Below are 19,104 nucleotides of genomic sequence, written 5' to 3'. Positions count from 1 at the left end.
GGAGTGATTCTACCTTTGTGTGCTTTGGGAATGTTTGTTGTCCATGGTTCCATTTTCCAGCCAGTGACAGTGGTTACAGTTTTCCTTGGTTTTGTTTATTGGTTTTTGGTGCCGCTATTTGTGTGTGTTCTCTTAAAATTGTGGTTTTCGGGCAAATTATTGGTAAATCATTTAGGATTAAAATTTGAAAATAATGACAGACATTTGAGTTTAAGACTTCATACTTTTCAGAAAGTTCACGCTAATGCAAAGCCTGTTATTTTATCAACTTTCTAAGTTTGTAAGAGCGATACTTAAAAAAGTGTCTGTATTTTTGAGCCTTTGTCCCCCCATTACTTATGGCCTTGTTCAGATTTTTTGTTCTAAGAGGTTGAAAGAAATGCTGGACATGTAAATCCCATGATGACTATGAAGCTGCAACTGAGTGACCAGCTATCGGCATTCTTTCATGAGTACTTGGTTCAATTTTCAGCATGAAGTTAGGTGAAGGCCATCTGTCCACAACACAGTTACCATGAATTACGTTCCATGTAATCTTTGAAGGTGCAACTCAGAAGAAAAAAAAATGATGTGGTTTACAAACCTTCTGTGCCAAACAGCATAGTCCACCAGAGATTTACACTCATGCCAAGAGCCAGCTCCTCCCCAATCCCTTTCCACTCCTTCCCCCTTTACTCCACGCTACTGGACAACTAGGGCATTTAGAAAAAGAGAGCAAATCAATCCTTGTTGTGCATTTCCTAATGTGGCTGCAACCAGGAATACTCCATTAAGGCGCACATAAAAATTAACCTGTAATGACAACATATGACCTTCTCAAATGCACCAACTGCATTCTTCAAACATAAAGGAAAGAAAAGATGTACACTTTGTAAGGTTACCGCCTGTTATTCTTTGCACAGGACAGTCCTTATCTGGACACTTGTGTCCCATGGAGGAAAAAAACTCAAAAATGGCAAATGGCCTGAGATTTCATAAGAAAACAGTTCATAAGCTATCTTTTAATAGTTGCACCATTGCATGAAAACAATTAATTTTGTATTTGAAACATCTAAATATATGGATAATCAAAGTCAATGCAGATGCTGCAACAATAAGCTTTTATTTTGGTAAAAAAGTGATTTTGAGTCTGCATTGGCTGCAGTTAGATTTTGTCCTGCAAAATGTCATGATTTGAAAGGGTGGCAATCCTAGATACAAATAAGCTGGCAAAGAATGACAATGTGTCCTAGTTGTAGGCTGCTGTTACTAGATACCCATTTAAAAGGTTCTAATATGAAACATCCACATTTCTGGAGCCAGGTCAACAAAAATATAGTAAGTGCACCACAGATGGAGGCAGTTGTTCCCTGAAATTCATTTATCCCTGGTCTAGCCAGTTAACAGGAGACAAACATGCAATGTAAATGTACTAGATGTAGTTAATACACCTAATAAATGACAAATACGTTAGTGGTACTCTGAGCATGAAGTTCCTGTCATTTAAATCACTAGAAGCTGGCATTTATCTTTGTATACTTTTTCTTAAGCAAATTATAATTGTATCCATTTTGCCCTCGCAAAATACTCTGCACAATTGTGTGAAAGCCTTTCAGCAGCATCTCCATCCCAGCATTCACTATGCTGAGCATTGATTTGCTGCTTTGAATTTATAACTTGTCAGTTTTTTAACAAAGTTGCATTGTCATAACATTGGAGAATGTCAGTATCCCGCAAACCCATTGGAGAGGGTGGGGTTACCTAATTATGTATGCACATTTTATGTTAATCAGTGTCCTGATTTTTGGCCACTTGCACCTATTTCTTATGGGCCTTTGTCCAGATTTTTGATGTTTCCAGGTTGAGAGGTATGGCATCGCTAGAAAGTTGGATTAATTCTGTCATGGAAAGGGTGGTATGCTACCTAACATAAAGGATACCAGGTAGGTGCTCCAGTTACAGGTTCAGCCAGATTATCCTGACTAGCTGTAGTTATGATCACTACAGTATAAAGTTAAAGTCAAAAGTAACTTTATTGTCATTCAGCCATACACAAAGTACACAGCTGAACAAAATTTCATTCCTCCAAGCTCATGCAGAAGACAGAACACAACAACACAGAAACAAGAATGACAAAATTACACATATACAATAACAGTGAAAATGAGCCAACCAAAGGCACAGAAGCTTCAAAAAACTGAGCATGATTCCATGGCAATAGCAATCACTCCTGTACACTGCCGTCATCTCCCACTCCATCACCAGAAATATACAAGTCCCAGTCCTTTCTTCTAGCTATCCTTTCGACACCACAGACCTCACAGCCACCGCTACCTGCAGGCTCGAACAGCCACACCATCACCAGCAACATCCAAGCCCCAGTCCTTCTTTCTGACCTTCCTTCCAACACCACCGACCTCACAACTGCCACTACCTGCAAGTCTGAATGGCCACAACCAGTTTGATGAACTTCCCCAGTCTTTGCCATCCAGACCAAACCATCACCAGTTCTATTCTCCAACATCAACTGCCTTGTCCCCAAATCCAGACTAGTTACCACAGACCCAATGAAAACAAAAAACAAATTTGGTCTCTTTAAATCCCTCAGCCTCAGTTTCTGCACTCTGCATCCAGCTTGGCTTACCACTGCAGGCCCAAACTCATATTATCCATTGTTACAAGTTCCACAAAAAATAGGCAAGAATACTAATGAGAACACTAATGGATATCACGGACACCACTGCCTCCATCTTCCGCATACTCAACAGACTATAAACAGACCGTCGTCTCAACAGATCATGAGAAATACCACAAATATCTAAACATGGAAAATAGCATTTACTTATCACATCACAGAAACAATGATGTACAAATAGTTCTACATTGCCAAGGACAATATTTATATAAAGAGTTTATATCAGTTAGGCACTAGCCACTTAGGAAGGAAATGCAGCACATAAGCTATAAGCCATTAGCCACCAATAGAAGTAGATATACATAACTAGTATGGAAGATGAGACTTAGCCTATTGTAGCTTGAATGAGCAGCCTATGACATACATTTATGACCCCAGCTCAAGTCATTGACAATGATCACTGTGTTAAAGTGAATAAATACTGCATCTGCATATCATGTAAACTGGATTGGTATCTGATGATACTCATTTAAGGGTGAAAGTGCTCATCTATTTGTTTTTCAACAAATAAGTTTTGATTTCTTAACAAGTTATAATTGCTTGATTACTCTGAAGTGTCACCTGAGCTTGTCTAGAGTGCATGGTTCTTTTTTCCTGACTTTTTAGGATTTTCAGTCAGAAGCGTTATTGCTCACAAGTACCAGTTCTTGTGGTCTACTATATGTATATAGTATACATAGATATATATCTATCTATATCTAAATCTCTCTCTTTCTATATACATATATATATATATATATATATATATATATATATATATATATATATATATATATATATATATATATATATATATATATATATATATACACAGACACACACACAAACACACACACACACACACACATCTAGAGTGATATATAGATATATGGATCTAGAGAAACATGCTCATACATGTGTGTGTAATATTTTAGTATTGTGTAGCCAGACTCTATCAGTCCATCAGTTATAACAAAGGAAACTGTTTCACAATAAAGAAATTAGTAAAATGCTATGTTGGTAGCTCCTAACCACTGGACTTGTGCTACATTTGAATTTTTTGTTTCTCCTTATATAGGGAATAGATGGCAGAGATGGATATGGCATCCCAGGGAAAAAAGGAATTAAGGTATGATTCTTCAATTATCTCACTTGAAATTATATTCTTGCCTGCTATGGCATTTTTTTTATTGAATATCTAAATTATTTTCACCTAATTAGCATATCTAATGTACCAAATTATTCTGTTTCTTCAACGTGTACTGAAAGAATCTTCTTATTCTTTAAAGCAGAGAAATTCTATAAAACTATGTGCCGTTCACAGTAATTAATCTTGCCAAAGAGTATAGGTTCATGTTAAAAAGAAATGTTTATTCAAGTCACTGGATGTTAAGTACACGAGACAGTACTTGCCTAGGTAAGTAAATGATATGTGTATATGCACGTATATGCGTGTGGTTGTGTTGTGTGTGCATTTCTGAATGTCTATCTGTGACTGCGTGAATTGTGCATACATGCATCCTCATTTAAAGAGACCAATTAGAGTCGATTTCATAGCAAAAAGTGGATGCTAGAAAATAGACAGGGTTTTATGGAAGACCATATCTGCAACAGCCAGAACATCGTCATTTCCCCAGTAATTGCTAGTGCATAGCCATACAAGAATATCCACACTGCCATGCTGCTGACAACTGTAATATAGTAGTAGTTGATCCATTTTAGTTAGCTAGCTTGAAGATACGCAAGAAGGTTCAAATTAACCAGGGACAGCTGCAAATAGGTCTGTTTTACGGCCCAGTGCCCTGCAAGTCTGCAAATAGGCATTTAGAAAGCCAAGTACCCTGCTAGTGAACATATTTATTACCTTTTGGAATGAAGAAGATTCTAGGAGGAGTCTTGAAGAAAACAAACTAGAAGGGCAACAACTTTGAGGGTGTACCTGCAAGGAAAAGGAGCTGATATTCTTTAAAGGAGAGGCCACATGGATATATTCTTCTCTGTAAGGAAATACAAGTAAATTTTATTTCAGGTTACCCTCCCATTAGAAACTGCAATGAGAAAAAACTCCAGGTCACCCTTGCTTATAAGGTAATCTACTGAAGCCTAGCTCTCTGTTGTGACATCTCTGTGAATAGCAATCATTTATTTTAGCCAGCTAGTTTGCCAGAACCCTGTGTCAAAGGGATACTGTATCTTACTGTAAAGTAAAATGGTACCTTTCTTGGTCAGTATAAATTCTAAATAGTGTGAATATTTCCCATAAAAAGAGTTTATCTGGGACTACAACTTACTGAGTACTGCTGACTAAACTTTCTATATAAACTATGCTTTTTTTGTTGAGCATTCTTGCAAATAAATATAAACTTCTGGCTAGAAAGCTTTCTTCTGTGACTGATTTCACTGTTACAAGTAACACTTTGCTACACAACATAATCCATAACAGCTTCTCACAAACTGAAGGAGACAGATGGACAGAAAATGTATGTAATTAATAACGAATAAGTTGTCAGTAAATGATATGCTTGGTTTTCTTATTACCATGTTGTATGCCTGTGTTCACATGCATGTGGAGTATGAAGAATATGAGGTGGAGAGTCATAGGAGAGAAGAGATGTGGGATTCATGTACCAAACATTGAGGTTCTCAAATATGTGATGTATTAGCAAAACTTTCCAATACATTTCCATAATTTCAGAGAACATATGTAAATAGCTTTTACTGCATTTTGTTGAATAATACTACGTAATAATTAGCTTATATCTGATGGATGCCATGGCAGGACCTTTACCTCTGTTTTTGTAGATCACACCTCACAGGTAAATATGGATTGGGGTGTGACTCACAAGTCCATACACACTGTATTTACCATCAATCAGACTTATAATACGAACAGCAGCAAAATATGAAATTAAGCATATTTGCTGTTCGGCACTGAATATGGATTGCAATGTAAGTCTGGGAGAATATGGTAAAATGTTTATTCAGAGATTTTGTAGAGTACCACTGACAGTGATGCAACACTACTAAAACTGGATAAATGCTGGCATCCTAGCTCCAAGGTCTGGGTTTAATCCTGACCTCTGGTCACTATCTGTGAGGAGTTCTGCATGTTGTACTTAGGTCTGTGTGTTCTTCTGTGGGTTCTTCGGTTTACTGCAAAAAGAATACTGACTGATTATCCACAATAAAATTGTCAATATTGTGTGAAATTTACCCTAACATTTGTGGCCCATCTCATGGTTAAAGAGGGTCTGATAAGAACAAATTCACTTGCTCAGTTAACAAACAAATTATATTAAACCTATAATATAACCATGAACAAACCTCAGATGAATGTATAGTAAATTACATTAAACATATAAATGTAACCATAGACAGACCTCAAATGCATTAAACATATAATGTAACCAGGGACAGAACTCAGATGCATGCACAGTAAATTACGTTAAACATATAATGCAACCATGGACAGACCTCAGATGCATGCATGGTAAATTCATTAAATATATAATGTAACAATGGACAGCCCTCAGATGAATGCATGGTAAATTACATTAAGCAAATAATGTAACAATGGGCAGACCTCAGATGCATGTACCGTAAATTACATTCAACTCGTAATGTAACCATGGACAGACCTCAAATGCATGCATGATAACTTACATTAAACATATAATGTAACCATGGACAGGCCTCTAATGCATGCATGCTAAATTATATTAAATATATAATGTAACCATGGACAGGCCTCAGATGTGTGCATGGTAAATTACATTAAACATATAATGTAACCATGGACAGATCTCAGATACATGCATGGTAAATTACATTAAACATATAATTTATTTATTTATTTAACATTTGTTGACCGGGAAAGTCAATGTAATCATGAACAGGCCTCAGATGAATGCAAGGTAAATTACATTAAACATATAATGTAACTCTGATGCCCACCACTGCTGACAGTATGTGATGGGCACCACTATGTGTCATTCCATGCTGGTACAGTAATTGAAGAGCTGGAATCCTCACCACTGACACTGGACAGGGACATGCACTTGTAATACAAATGGATGCACTCAGTATTTCTGGATGCAGACCTCTCTGCATCAAGTGCAATTTCCCTTAAGAGTACAAAGGGAACACACTCAGCCTGGGGTCTGGATGTCTCTGTATCTGTCTCCCTCCAGATCCCCAATAAGATTACCCACTGGTAAAGCTGTAAGTTTAGGTCCTCAGCCAAGTGTCCAAGCCAAGTCCTCCAGCACCCTCTCTGTAAAGCTGACATGCACACTTTTTAATATTTAATTTTCACACACACACCTGGGAAAGTTGGCACAGATTACCTGCTTTACCAACCTTGCCCTGACTTATAAGGTAGTTGTCACTGCCATCAGTCAGTTACTATAAGGCTCTTAAAAAGTATCCAATTATACTGTGTAATATTAATATCAATACAAATGGTAGTAGTTCACCAAGATGGTGAGGCCTTCTGGAGTGGCCCACACAGTGCCACCAAATAAATATAAGTACTCAAAGGTCAGATACTCTCTAGAAGAACCAGCCATGGCAGAAGGTTTAAATATATTGAATAATAGAAAATAAAAGAACATGAAACTACTGAATATATATTCACAGTAAACCAGAGTTCAAATTACAGAAAATATTGAAAACAACATTGATGGACGGACTCGTACAAATAAAGAAAAAACAATCTCTAAACTCAGCTTCACCGTATTCCTGGCTGAATCTAAGAGAATTTTACTGTTCTATAATAACTTATTTGGGCAAGGCAAGATGAAATACATGAGCAGTCTTTCTAGTCAGGCTGCCAAACAGAATACTCTACATTCTGAGATTACTCCCTGTAAAATATAATATCCAAGATGACTTGCAGAATGACCTCATATGGTCACCTATCTCTAGTTTCTCACAGTATCTCCATTTGAAGTTTGAGACAGGACTTTAGCAGACTGCTACAGTATACATGTTGAGCTTTTATGGCAATGCCTAGGAGCTAGAGACATTTACAACACTTCCCCCACTTCTTTACAAAAGCTAACAGATGCTCCCAGACCTAGCATCTCTGGTCCTATTCAGCACTGTAGGATTCTGTTTAATGATTTAACATCTAATTTGCATTTCTTTTCTTATACTTAAAATAAGACAGCTGATTAACCATTGCTGTGCCAGTGTCATCTATTGAAACATATATATTTAATTCAGTTACCATAATACATGGGGTCTATATTACCACATCGAAAACATAAGTCAACGAGCTCTTGTTCGCCGACCAATAAACAACGAACTGTCATTTCTGCAAATGGCCACTACAGCTAATTTTTTCGCAGGGGAAAAAAATTGCTTGGGCAAGCAGAATAGAGACAGTTTTCCAAACATATTAAAGTGAGGGTCTTCACCCCCCCACATCCCCAATGTAGGGTTTGTGTCCCCCACCCCTCAACTAAATATACCAACTCAGAGATTGCACTACAGTGGGGAAAAGGGCAAATTTACTATGATGGCCAAGCAATTTTTCCCCTAGGAAAATATTTGTTGTATTGGCCATTCATGGAAATGACAATTCACTGTTTATTGGTCAGTGAACAGGCATTCACTGACTTGTGTTTTCAGTGTGTTAATATATTCCCTAATACATGCACATTTCTCTTCATTTCAGCAGGGTGCACTGTTGATATATTTTAACACAATTAACACAAGCAAAGATCACAAATACATTTTCAGCACAAGCATCTGTACAGATCAGTTTGATATACAAATTACATATAATTACTTAAAAAATTCCAGCTAGCTGTGCTGGCACAAGTCATACATCCACTGCCCTACTTCTCCCTGGCATGGTTGGCAGTACCTCCTATTGTCACAGTAACCATGGACAGGCCTGGGATGCATGCATGGTAAATTACAATAAATGTAACAATGGACAGACCTTGGATGCATGTATGGCAAATTACATTCAACTTATAATGTAACCATGGACAGACCTTGCATGCATGTATATTAAATTACATCAAATGTAACCATGGACAGACCTCAGATGCATGCATGGTAACTTACATTAAACATATAATATAACCATGGACAGGCCTCGGATGCATGTGTGGTAAATTACCATACGGATAACAATGGACATACCTCAGATGTATGCATGGTAGAGTACATTAAAAATAATATGTCAGCATGTACAGATCTCAGATGCCTGCATGATAAATTATATTAAAAATGAAATGCCAGCATAGACAGATCTCAGATGCATGTTCATTACACTAAACATATAATGCAACCATGGACATACCTTAAATGCATGCATGATAAATTACATTAAACATATAATGTAACTATGGCCAAGCTTCAGATGCATGCATGGTAAATTACTTTAAACATATAATGTAACCATGAACAGACCTCAAATGCATGCATGGTAAATTACATTAAACATGTAATGTAACTATGGTCAAGCCTCAGATGCATGCATGGTAAATTACGTTAAACATATAATGTAACTATGGACAGGTCTCAACGCATGGATGGCAAATTACAGAAGCCAATGCATACTAATAATGTTCATAAATATCCTCTGATGTGATGTTAACTTTAGATATTTTTCTCTAATGTTAAGTTTTTCTCAAGTCTACGTGTGAGGATACCAAAGAATTACTACTGAAATTTCCAAAAGTCTTGCTACATTCCAAAAAAGATAGATTAACCAGTTTTTGATAGTGTCTGCAGTGAAGAATGTACCTGTTGCTATTTGCATTCATTTTATTTATCTCTTGCAATACTAGACAGCTGTCACTCCAAATCTTATACCAAGACAGTCATCACCTTTGAGTTGCAGCACCATGTCACTATCTATCCAAAAACAAGACAAGCACTCTGTCACTTTTACTCATATATCTCTGCCTGGTGAAAATTGCTTTCAAAGTGCTGTCTAGTAGTTGTTGATCGTTTGTGGTAGTATTACACTTGCAGTAAACATTTTGTGAGTTTTTACATTTAAAAAAAAATTAGGTCTAGGGATATAAACCTCTTCAGCAACATCAGCAGAATGGTTTGTAGGGATAGATATATCTTACAGAGGATACTGTTGCTATGGAACAGACTCCCCATCCACATAAAAAAAAGTTCATCCCTGTCCATATGTTAAGGCTACCAGACTAGCTAGATAGAATTTTGTAAATAATTCTATGTCATTGTAAATATTAATGTAATCCACAGGCTTTTTTTACAAATGTAAAGAGCACCATAAGTTATGATTAAACTACATGTTGTACTGAGCTTCAGAAAATGCAACCACAGTGCACCCTGCTGGAAGATAGCTGATAAGTAAAGCATTGTATGACTTTTGGATCTCAAGCTTGGAGACAGGATGTGTGGACCAGCAAATTCTTTCTATTGTCTTAACTTAAGGGATAATTACTAAGGTTTTACATGTAAAGTGTCTTATTGCTGTGGTTTCCTGGCAGCTGCAAGATCAAATAAATTTTAACATTTTAAGTTCTGTGAGCCTGGGAAACGAAACCAGAGGAGTGTCAAAAATTATGTAATGTGAAATGACTCAGCAGTACTGTGTTATCAATTTAAGACTTTCTCAGAGAGAGAGAGAGAGAGAGAGAGAGAGAGAGAGAGAGAGAGAGAGAGAGAGAACACAGCATTTTGGATTTTGACTGAACCTGAACACATCAGCTCACCAGTACTTGCTTGCTCTGTATGTAAGTAGAATTGAAAACAGTGATTTATCTTAGAAATAGATAGAAATAGCCAGATTAGTCTAGCTGTTTTCTATATTTATGTCAGACTATTCTACAGTATTGTTTTAAAACATTTTCCTGTGATTTCTGAACACTGTAATGTCATTCTGTTGAAGTAATCAGCATTGTCTTGTGGTGTTATTGTTTATTATTAAATATTTTTAAAGCTTTCAACTGTGGCTGTTTTGTGTAGAGATAATTTAAGCTCTTAGAGTACATTGCGTGTATTTCATGATACTGTCCAATCCACTCCAATAGCTTTAGCCCTGGGTCACACTTACTATTTGGATAATAGTAATATTACACAGTGAAACTGGTCACCCTTTGGGAAGGGCCAATATTAGTGGTTGGTGTCAGTGGTTTCTACTGTATAGTCTGGAGAGAAGAGGGCATAGCTGGAGACCCTGTGCCAGCCTTCCCCAGGAGTGTCTGTGTGCTTGTATACAACTCAAATCTTAAAGTGTGTGTGTGTTAGCTACTTGGGCAGTGACATGAAGCACTGGCTGGACAGAGATGGTACTGGATGTCTTAGCTTGACCATTAGACGGAGATCTGGACCCTGTAGCTGTGCTAGTGGGGAGTCTTATTGGGCATCTGGAGAGAAAGGGAGAAACCATCCCCAGACTGACTGCGATCCCGGTGTGCTCTTAAGGGAAATTGTACTTTACTGTGTGTGTACTTGTTATGCTTCCCAATGTGCACAGCCCTCACTGGAGCTAGTGGTGAGGATTGAGGCTGTTTGATTACTGTGAAATGCATTGGCATCACACCATATTCAAACAAAACTCAGATTTATGGATGAGAAACATAAAATGTATCACAGGACTGCCCATTGTACCACTAATAGGCAGACACAGCTCCTAAATGCTTTATGCCATGCATGGGACCCCTCAAATTATCCATGGTATGATCCCAGTTATTCTCATTAGGGGTAATATATGATTATTGACTATGGGATGAGTAACTCTGTAACCAAATAGGATAAAGTTATTTCAAGCACAAAAAGGGAAATTGGGTAGGCTTAAAATGGCTCCCAAGGGCAGCTGGCCTAGTACTTGCCTATGATCCTGTGATGAAGGGAAATCCACATGAAGGCTTTAAGTGTAGTCATTTTATAGACCAGAGGGTTCCCTAGATAGTTTAGTTTGCTTTCAGTGCCTCTGTAAATCCAGTGCATTTGTGGGGTTAGTGGTTCATTCCCACAAAGCTTAGCAACACTTGGCATCCTTGCCTGTGTCTCAGAAGTGTTTTCTTCAATCTGGTGCCATACAGACAACGCTAAGTACTTTTATTGAAAAGAATCACTTTTAAGTTTGTTTAGTGAACTGCTGTAGACATCTTGAAGTATTTATTTCCTTATGTCTTCCTTTAATATTATAACAGTGTATTTGCCTCACTCTGTCCCTGCTGTTGAATTTTCTACATTGGTAACTTCTTTCAAAGTGCTGTCTAGTAGTTAGTGATTGATCATTTGTGACAGTATTACACTTAGTGGTGGCTCATGATATCGGACAGCAGGACTGCAGTCCCCCAGCTGTAAACCACAATGGTACAGTTCTGGAGTCCTAAATCCTCGGCTCCATACAAAGTGAATCCTGACAGCTGCCTTACCAGTCCAGATTCAGGAAGAAGGAAGCAGACTGCTTTTTCCCCAGAAGTCTATGTGGTGCTAACCGCATAGACTGGAAGGGGATCGGACTGCAGAGTCAGCAGTCTTGGAATGTTTGAATGAGCCAAGTAACCAGAAACCAGACGTGTGCATTCTGGCGCAAACACTGGGTTGCAGGAGAAGCCACTCTAGTGAACAGGTTGCATGCAAGCTATTTGGATACACTGGGTTGCAGGAAAAACTACTCTAAAGCTATGTGAATTACTACTTTGCAGGAGAAAGCTATGTGGATTTAAGTACGAGAACGGGTTGCAGGAGAAAGCTATCAAGTGCGAGAATGGTTGCTTACTCAAGCTGTATGGAAGAGTGGGTGTCTATGAGAATGGGTTGCAGGAGAAAGCTCAACAGATTGATTACTCAAGCTGTAGGAAGGGTGTTTGTGTGTGTGTGAAATGCCCTAGTTGGTGTATACTGGTGGCTAGAGAGAACTCAGGACACCTGCTGGTGGGTTTGAACCCTGTACCTTGGGTGCAGGTAACAATAGCCTGAATTCCCTACCCCACCGCCATTTGTGAAATGTTTACAGATTTTTGCTTTGTATTTTGTTCTGTTCTGTTCCTCATAAAATCCATGGTTTCTGAGGTTTTAATTCTTTAAATAGCTGATGGTGCATTTGTAGCATTGTTGCTTCACAGCTAGAGGTTCTCTGGTTTGATTCTTGGCTGGGGTGCCTTCTGTGTGGAGTCTGCATATACTCCCTGTGTTTCTGTGGGTTTGCTCTGGTGTCCTCCCATGTTACAAAGACATGTGTCTGCAGTATTTCTCCCTGGGCCTATGCTGAAAATTGGCTTTTGTTCCAAGTCAGACTTTTCTGGTTAACAAATGTTAAATAAGTACAATTGACAGGCATTTGAATTTCAGACTTAATATTCTTCAGAAAGTACATAGTAACACTAAACCTTTTATTCTACCAATTTCCTAAGTTTATAAGATGAATATTTGAAGTTTGCCCCTATTTTTGGGACTGTATTCTCCCATTATTGGCTTCGTCCAGGTTTTTTGTGCTAAGGTTGAGAGCTATGGTGAGAACTGAATTCACTGAATATGTTTGAGGGCTGTATTCCCCCATTACTGGCTTTGTCCAGGTGTTTTGTGCTAAGAGGTTGACAGCTATTGTGAGAACTGAATTCACTAAATGGTAGCCATTTAAGTTTCAGTCTTCCTCTCTTTCACAAAATAGCTGATTTGGCATAGTGGTATGTTGCTTTGACTGTTTTGCACAGGGTCTTAGGCTCAAGACCTGGTAGTGAAATGCATGGTGGTAACACAGCATTTTATTCTAGCAACTTTCCAAGATTATACAAGCAATGTTTAAAATGTGTCCCTGTTTTTTATGCTTTTGTCCCTCCCCAATACATTTTGGCTTTTTCCAGATTTCTTGTGCTGCAAAGTTGAGAGATACAGCTGAGTGTCAAGTAGATTTTACAAGGAGCTGAGAGCTGCAGGGGAAGAAAAGTTTAGTGCTGCTTATGCTGAGACTGTTTGCATTGTTAATAGCACAACGGGCAGTGTACTTGCTTTTGATGCAGAAGGCTGAGGTTCTACTCCCACAGTATGTAGATGCATTGCTGATATTGTACTGTGTTGTAAACGGGGTGGATACTGCCATCTTGAGAATCTCCTCTTTGGTGAAGATACCTAGTAACTATGAACCCCTCCATTATTTGCCATCCATTTCCTATTGCAAAATTTCTAGCTTATAATTTTTAATGTAATATAGGCAATTTATTCCTCAAGGGCAACAGACACTTTATTTGTAGATGAAACAATGACATATAAAGTTGTTTGCTAGCAGTAACCTCTTCATTAGTTACAAATATTTTTAATGTGAAATTATTTAGATGATTTTTACTTCTGCAGAGATTGTGCATATTTACTGATACTGGTGGATTGTAAAAGTCTGAGTAGACTTTTATGATGGAAATGTTCTCAGTTGGGCAGTTTTGTCATTATTGGTGCATGCATTTTGTTTCATTGTTTACTGGAAAAATGTTTAAAACAATATATTTAAAACACCCTCTAACAACTGTACTCTATTATACAAGGAATATAATTTAATGCAATCAGGAAGGTGCATCACTGAACACATGTATGTTTTGTGTGCAAGGTGCCTATCATTTGAAAATAGCCCAAAGTTAATCTTTATCTGACACTAGCCAAATGTATTTTCTTTGAATGTGGGTTTCAATGCTATTTCAAGGAATGTGAGTTTCAAGGGCAGAGAAGTTTTAATGCTAAGTCTGTTTTTATTGTGAGACTGCATTGCATTGTTTAGCAGATGTCTTAGTGTTTGTGCTGTAAAATGCAAAATAAAACATTCAAATGAAGTCCAAATCATTGTAGAAGTAAAGCAGTATGCACATTAGTGTTTATGGTAAATGAGGTGAAATAGCCAAGTAATGTTTCATTGGAATGGCTGCAGGGGGGATGCTCCATTTGACCATGATTTTGTGAGGGGGAAGGGTGGCAAACTCAATGACAGCCCCGGCTGAGCTATACCTCTCAACTGTCCAGATTTTCACAGAATGAATAGATTGTTGCTTCTAATTTTTGGTTTGTTCCTCATAAAATCTGTGGTATTCTGGAAAATCATTTAGTAATTAAGTCACTAAATAATGACAGATATAGAGTTTCAGACTTCATGACCTTCAGAAAAATGCATGCTAAAGCAAAACATGTTATTCTATCAACTGTCTCAGGTTGTACAAGAGCATTTTTTAGTACTGTTTGTATGTTCCCCCAATATATTTGGCCTTGTCCAGATTTACTGCATTAACAGGTTGAGAGGTACGTGCAAATAAATTGCTTTATAGAATTAGGCATATCCAGATCTCTCAACTGTCCCTGATTTTGGCTCAAAATGTTGCTCTTCCCTTAATAATCCCGCCACAAAATGGCAATTTTGGAAGAAAACGTGGAGGGTTTACAATTAATAAATAACTGTAATAATCAGCGTTATAGATTACTTTTATTTCAGAAATGCATGTAGATTCTTTTATTTTGTCAGCTGCTCAAGTTAGCAGTACTAATATAAAAAGTGTTCCTTCTTTGACAGGTTCACAGCTGTATTGTGTGGCTATTTTATATTTTTGCATCACATTTTGGTCCATTTTTCATAAAATTGTGTTTTTTTTTGGCAAATTAGTGGCAAATCATTAAAGACTGAAGTTAGAAAATAATGACAGACATTTGAGTTTCAGATTTCATACCTTTCAGAAAATTCATACTATTGCAAGACCTGCTATTCTATTATCTTTCTAAGTTTATAAGATACATATTTAAAAAATGTCCTTATTTTTGGGCCTTTGTCCCACTTCTGTGTATGGCTTTGTCCAGATTTCTTGCTATGAGGTTGAGAGGTATGACAAATGTGTCAGGGCCATCACAGTCAGCCAGAGACATTTCAAATTGTGACATACTTGTTGCATCCCACTCCCCCATGTAGTGGGATGTGTCCAAGCAAGGCAAGGAGCAGTTATGCAGTATAAATGTGCAGAGTATCCCCCTATCCAAGGTAGACACAAGTACTACAGTGGCTTTTATGAAGTCTCCATACAGGAGATGAAAGCACTTAATCTGGAATTTATCTGGAATTTTATTTATTTTTATTTTTTTTATTAGTACAACAATAAACTGGAATTTAGAATTATTGATTGGTTGGAATTTGGTATACTACTGAGGAACAATTTCCACTAACAGAAGAGGAAAGCCTTTATTGTTACTGGACTGCGCCTGCATTTTTTCTTTTGGTTGAATTTGTGAGCTATTTTTGGCTTTTCATCTGTCCTTGATTTGCAGAATGTTCTCGTTTCTGTCATATTTTTATACAGTTGATTTATGTTTATTATTATTCAGAAAGTGTCTGTTGCTCTGTGTTTAAGGAGCAATGCTTTAATGATCATCAGGCAAGCTTGTCTGAGATTGTAAGATGCAAGTAAGCTTTAATAAGCATACTGTTAAAGAACTGCCAACACTGAAAGCCTTTCTGTTGTCAGGCAGAGAAAACGTACATAAATAGATAACGTACAAGACTTGGGTATTGAAATGCATATGTCAGTATTTGTAATAAAGGAAAGGATTACATTATTTTAAGAAGCTCATTACATTTGTTGGAGACTTGCAGTCATCTGCTTTACCTGTAAACTAAACAGAATGCCAGTCTGTCATGTGTGGTCCATAACCTGTGCAGTAATCCTTTAAGCAATGTATCTTGAGCTTGTTTCTTGTTTGCTTTTCATTTTTTACTCTGATCATTTTTTTCCCATGAAACAAGTAGATAGTTGTTGTCAGGCAACAGGTCTTTTTTTTGGATAAGAAACATTTTTTACAAGTGGGGGTAACACAGAGATTGCTACTTTCAGCATGTTACTTGGTACTTTAATAAAGCTGAATATAAATTATAATTAGAACTGCAGTGCAAGGATAAGTGGTTTGAGTTGAGTGCTGCTTGTTTTTCTTGTACTTGATTTTGACTGGCATTCCAGTAATGCATTTAAAAAGTAATTTATTTGTTCATGCCTCACAACCTTTGTGTTTCCATCTTGATATTAAATAAGCTGTCATGCAGCCAATGCATTGAAATATTTTTTTCTTCTACAGTTCATTTTGTCTTGATTGGACTCTCATGATGATGGTTTGGCACCCAGGGTAGCGTATTTAATTATAGTTACAGTTTTTGTGGTTTTGAGCATAGATCCTCCCCTTTCTAGTTGGCTGCACCCCTTCCTATTGACCCCACCCATTCAGCTGTCTCCTGCAGCCCCCCTTTGATTTGAAGTCACCAGCCGGAACTGCACTTACTGCAAATTTTTGTTAGTTTTTACATTATGGAGAATATGGTTATTCATCTAGAGGAGGTAGGTAGTAGCCTGGTCTATCTGACTTTGGAAATGCACAGGAAGGCTCTGAGTGTAGTTGTTTTATTGGACAGAAGGCTCCTTAATTTTCTTTGTTTTCAGTGCCCATATAAATTTGGCACACCCGTGCACTGCTGCTCATCATGCAACAGTCTTTAGCAGTGCCTTGTATAGATTCAGGCACCTACAAACTAAATTTTCACTATAAAACTACCTCTAAAATTGTACCCAGTAACCTAGTAAGTATACAGCAACCAGTCTGCATATCAAGGCACATAAAGTGTTGAGAAGCACTGCCCCATAATTTAATCTTAAATAACCTAGTCTAGCTTTTAGTCCCTAAAGCATCCTAGTAGCACACTAGCACCCATCTTGAACCACACCCCTGTAGCTCACCTGAAAAAGTCCTGATGTCATGGATATGCACTTTCCCAATTTCTCCACAGCAATTTGATATGTATGGGCATCTTGAGACTATGTAAAAATTGTACATTTAATCCTTAAAGAAACAGATACAGTAAGAGATGTATATACATGTCTCTGGAGGCAAGCTCTCAAATTCAAGCACTTTTAATAACATTCAGGTAGTCATAAATACATACGCTACTCCAACCACATGTCATATGTACCTCACACATAGACCAAAATATATGCTGAGGCACTAAATACAATCATCTCAAATGCTAATGACCTCCAAGACAGTCCTCAACCAATGATTATCCCTAGGAAACCCAAAGGCACTCATCATAAAAAACACCCAACACTACATATACCCCCCTGTAACCTCAACTAAAAAGCCCATAAGGCAAACCAACACACTGCCCAGGATTCTTGTCATAGGGGACTCCATTGTGAGACATACAAATGTCCTATTCACCTGGCTAAACAAGGAAGACGTCACTCTCAGTTGTCTAACAGGAGCCAGGATCTGCCAAGTTACACATTCACATGAGACATTACACCACAAGTACCAGCATGACTCAATCATACTCTATGTGGGTGTAAACGACCTGAAACATACCTCCCTAGACTATATGAAGACAGACACTATGGAGCTGTCGGACTATGTGTCTTGGGCTGGTATGTTTCTAGCAATGAGCAACATTCTACTTTCAGCATGGATGATGCCAAAATATGAACAAAACATGACTGACTTTAATAACTGGCTTAGCTTCTGATGTAATTCAAAGTGTGTACAATATTTGTCAGCATGGGAGAATATGGTCAACAGAACACATTGCTTTGCCAAGGATGGTTTGCACCTGTCCCCTGTAGGCTTACAAATATTGCCTAAAACTTTGTCATACCCCATACAGCCTTTTTAGGCAATGCCAAACTGATAAACCATCTAACATAGCAAAATCAACCAATGGTAGTCTAAAGGTGTTACTGCTCAATGCCAGGAGTTTAAACAAGAAGCTTGATTCCCTCCAAGCTCTCCACACCTTGGAGAATGCAGACATCTGTGCGATTACTGAGCCATGGTTTAAAGCTGTGGGGAGCACACTGGCAGTGCATGGATACAATGCCTTCCACACATTTAAACCAACAGCTGCAGAGAGCAGGACTAAAGGTGGAGGTGTCTTGATCCAAATTAATAGCAAACTTACCTGTAGACTGGTTAGACAGGATGACACAGTGGAGTTTCTCCAATCCCAAATTACTATAGACAAGGTCCCATATAATATCCTAGCAAGTTACAGGTAAACAAATATGACACTTAAAACCCATAGCTCATACCTATACCTACAGGAGAAACTCACCATTCACCTTATTACCATATTCATGGGTGACTTTAATTAACCCTCCATAGACTAGGAATCCTACACAACCCCTAACTTGCTGGCCAAAAGATTCCTGGATTTTATAAATACAAATACCCTGGACCACATAGTTCATACAACCACAGGGGGTACAACAGACCTCCCAACCATCCTGAATTACTCATTTTTTACTGAGTTTTGGGGTCCCAATAATGGGGTGCCACAATTCCCAAGTGGTACCCCTTCATTTCTGATTTTTTTTCAATTTAATTTTTAGATTTTGCACTTTTGGAGCTGATGTCCGTCTGGCTGTTTGAATAAAATGGGATCTGCGAGTGCAGAAACTGCTGCATGGAGTGAACGTACTACTGCATGGAGAGGGTTTTTTTGT

The 19,104-nt window shown here is 37.9% G+C and overlaps 1 protein-coding gene across 1 annotated transcript in view; it reads left to right on the top strand.

Moving 5' to 3' along the window:
• LOC122796879 (collagen alpha-6(VI) chain-like) overlaps positions 1 to 19,104 on the top strand; it is a 1,248,728-nt gene that overhangs the window by 938,166 nt on the left and 291,458 nt on the right. The window contains exon 28 of the mRNA XM_044065630.1: positions 3,732 to 3,782. Within this exon, the coding sequence (XP_043921565.1) occupies positions 3,732 to 3,782 (51 nt within the window). The remainder of the gene's footprint in view (positions 1 to 3,731; positions 3,783 to 19,104) is intronic.

This window comes from Protopterus annectens, chromosome 3.part0 (assembly GCF_019279795.1).
Source record: "Protopterus annectens isolate FY-2018-M chromosome 3.part0, PAN1.0, whole genome shotgun sequence".
In the NCBI taxonomy this organism is placed as follows: domain Eukaryota; kingdom Metazoa; phylum Chordata; order Ceratodontiformes; family Protopteridae; genus Protopterus; species Protopterus annectens.
Note: the sequence above shows the minus strand (reverse complement) of the source record. Positions and strands in the feature narration are given on the sequence as shown.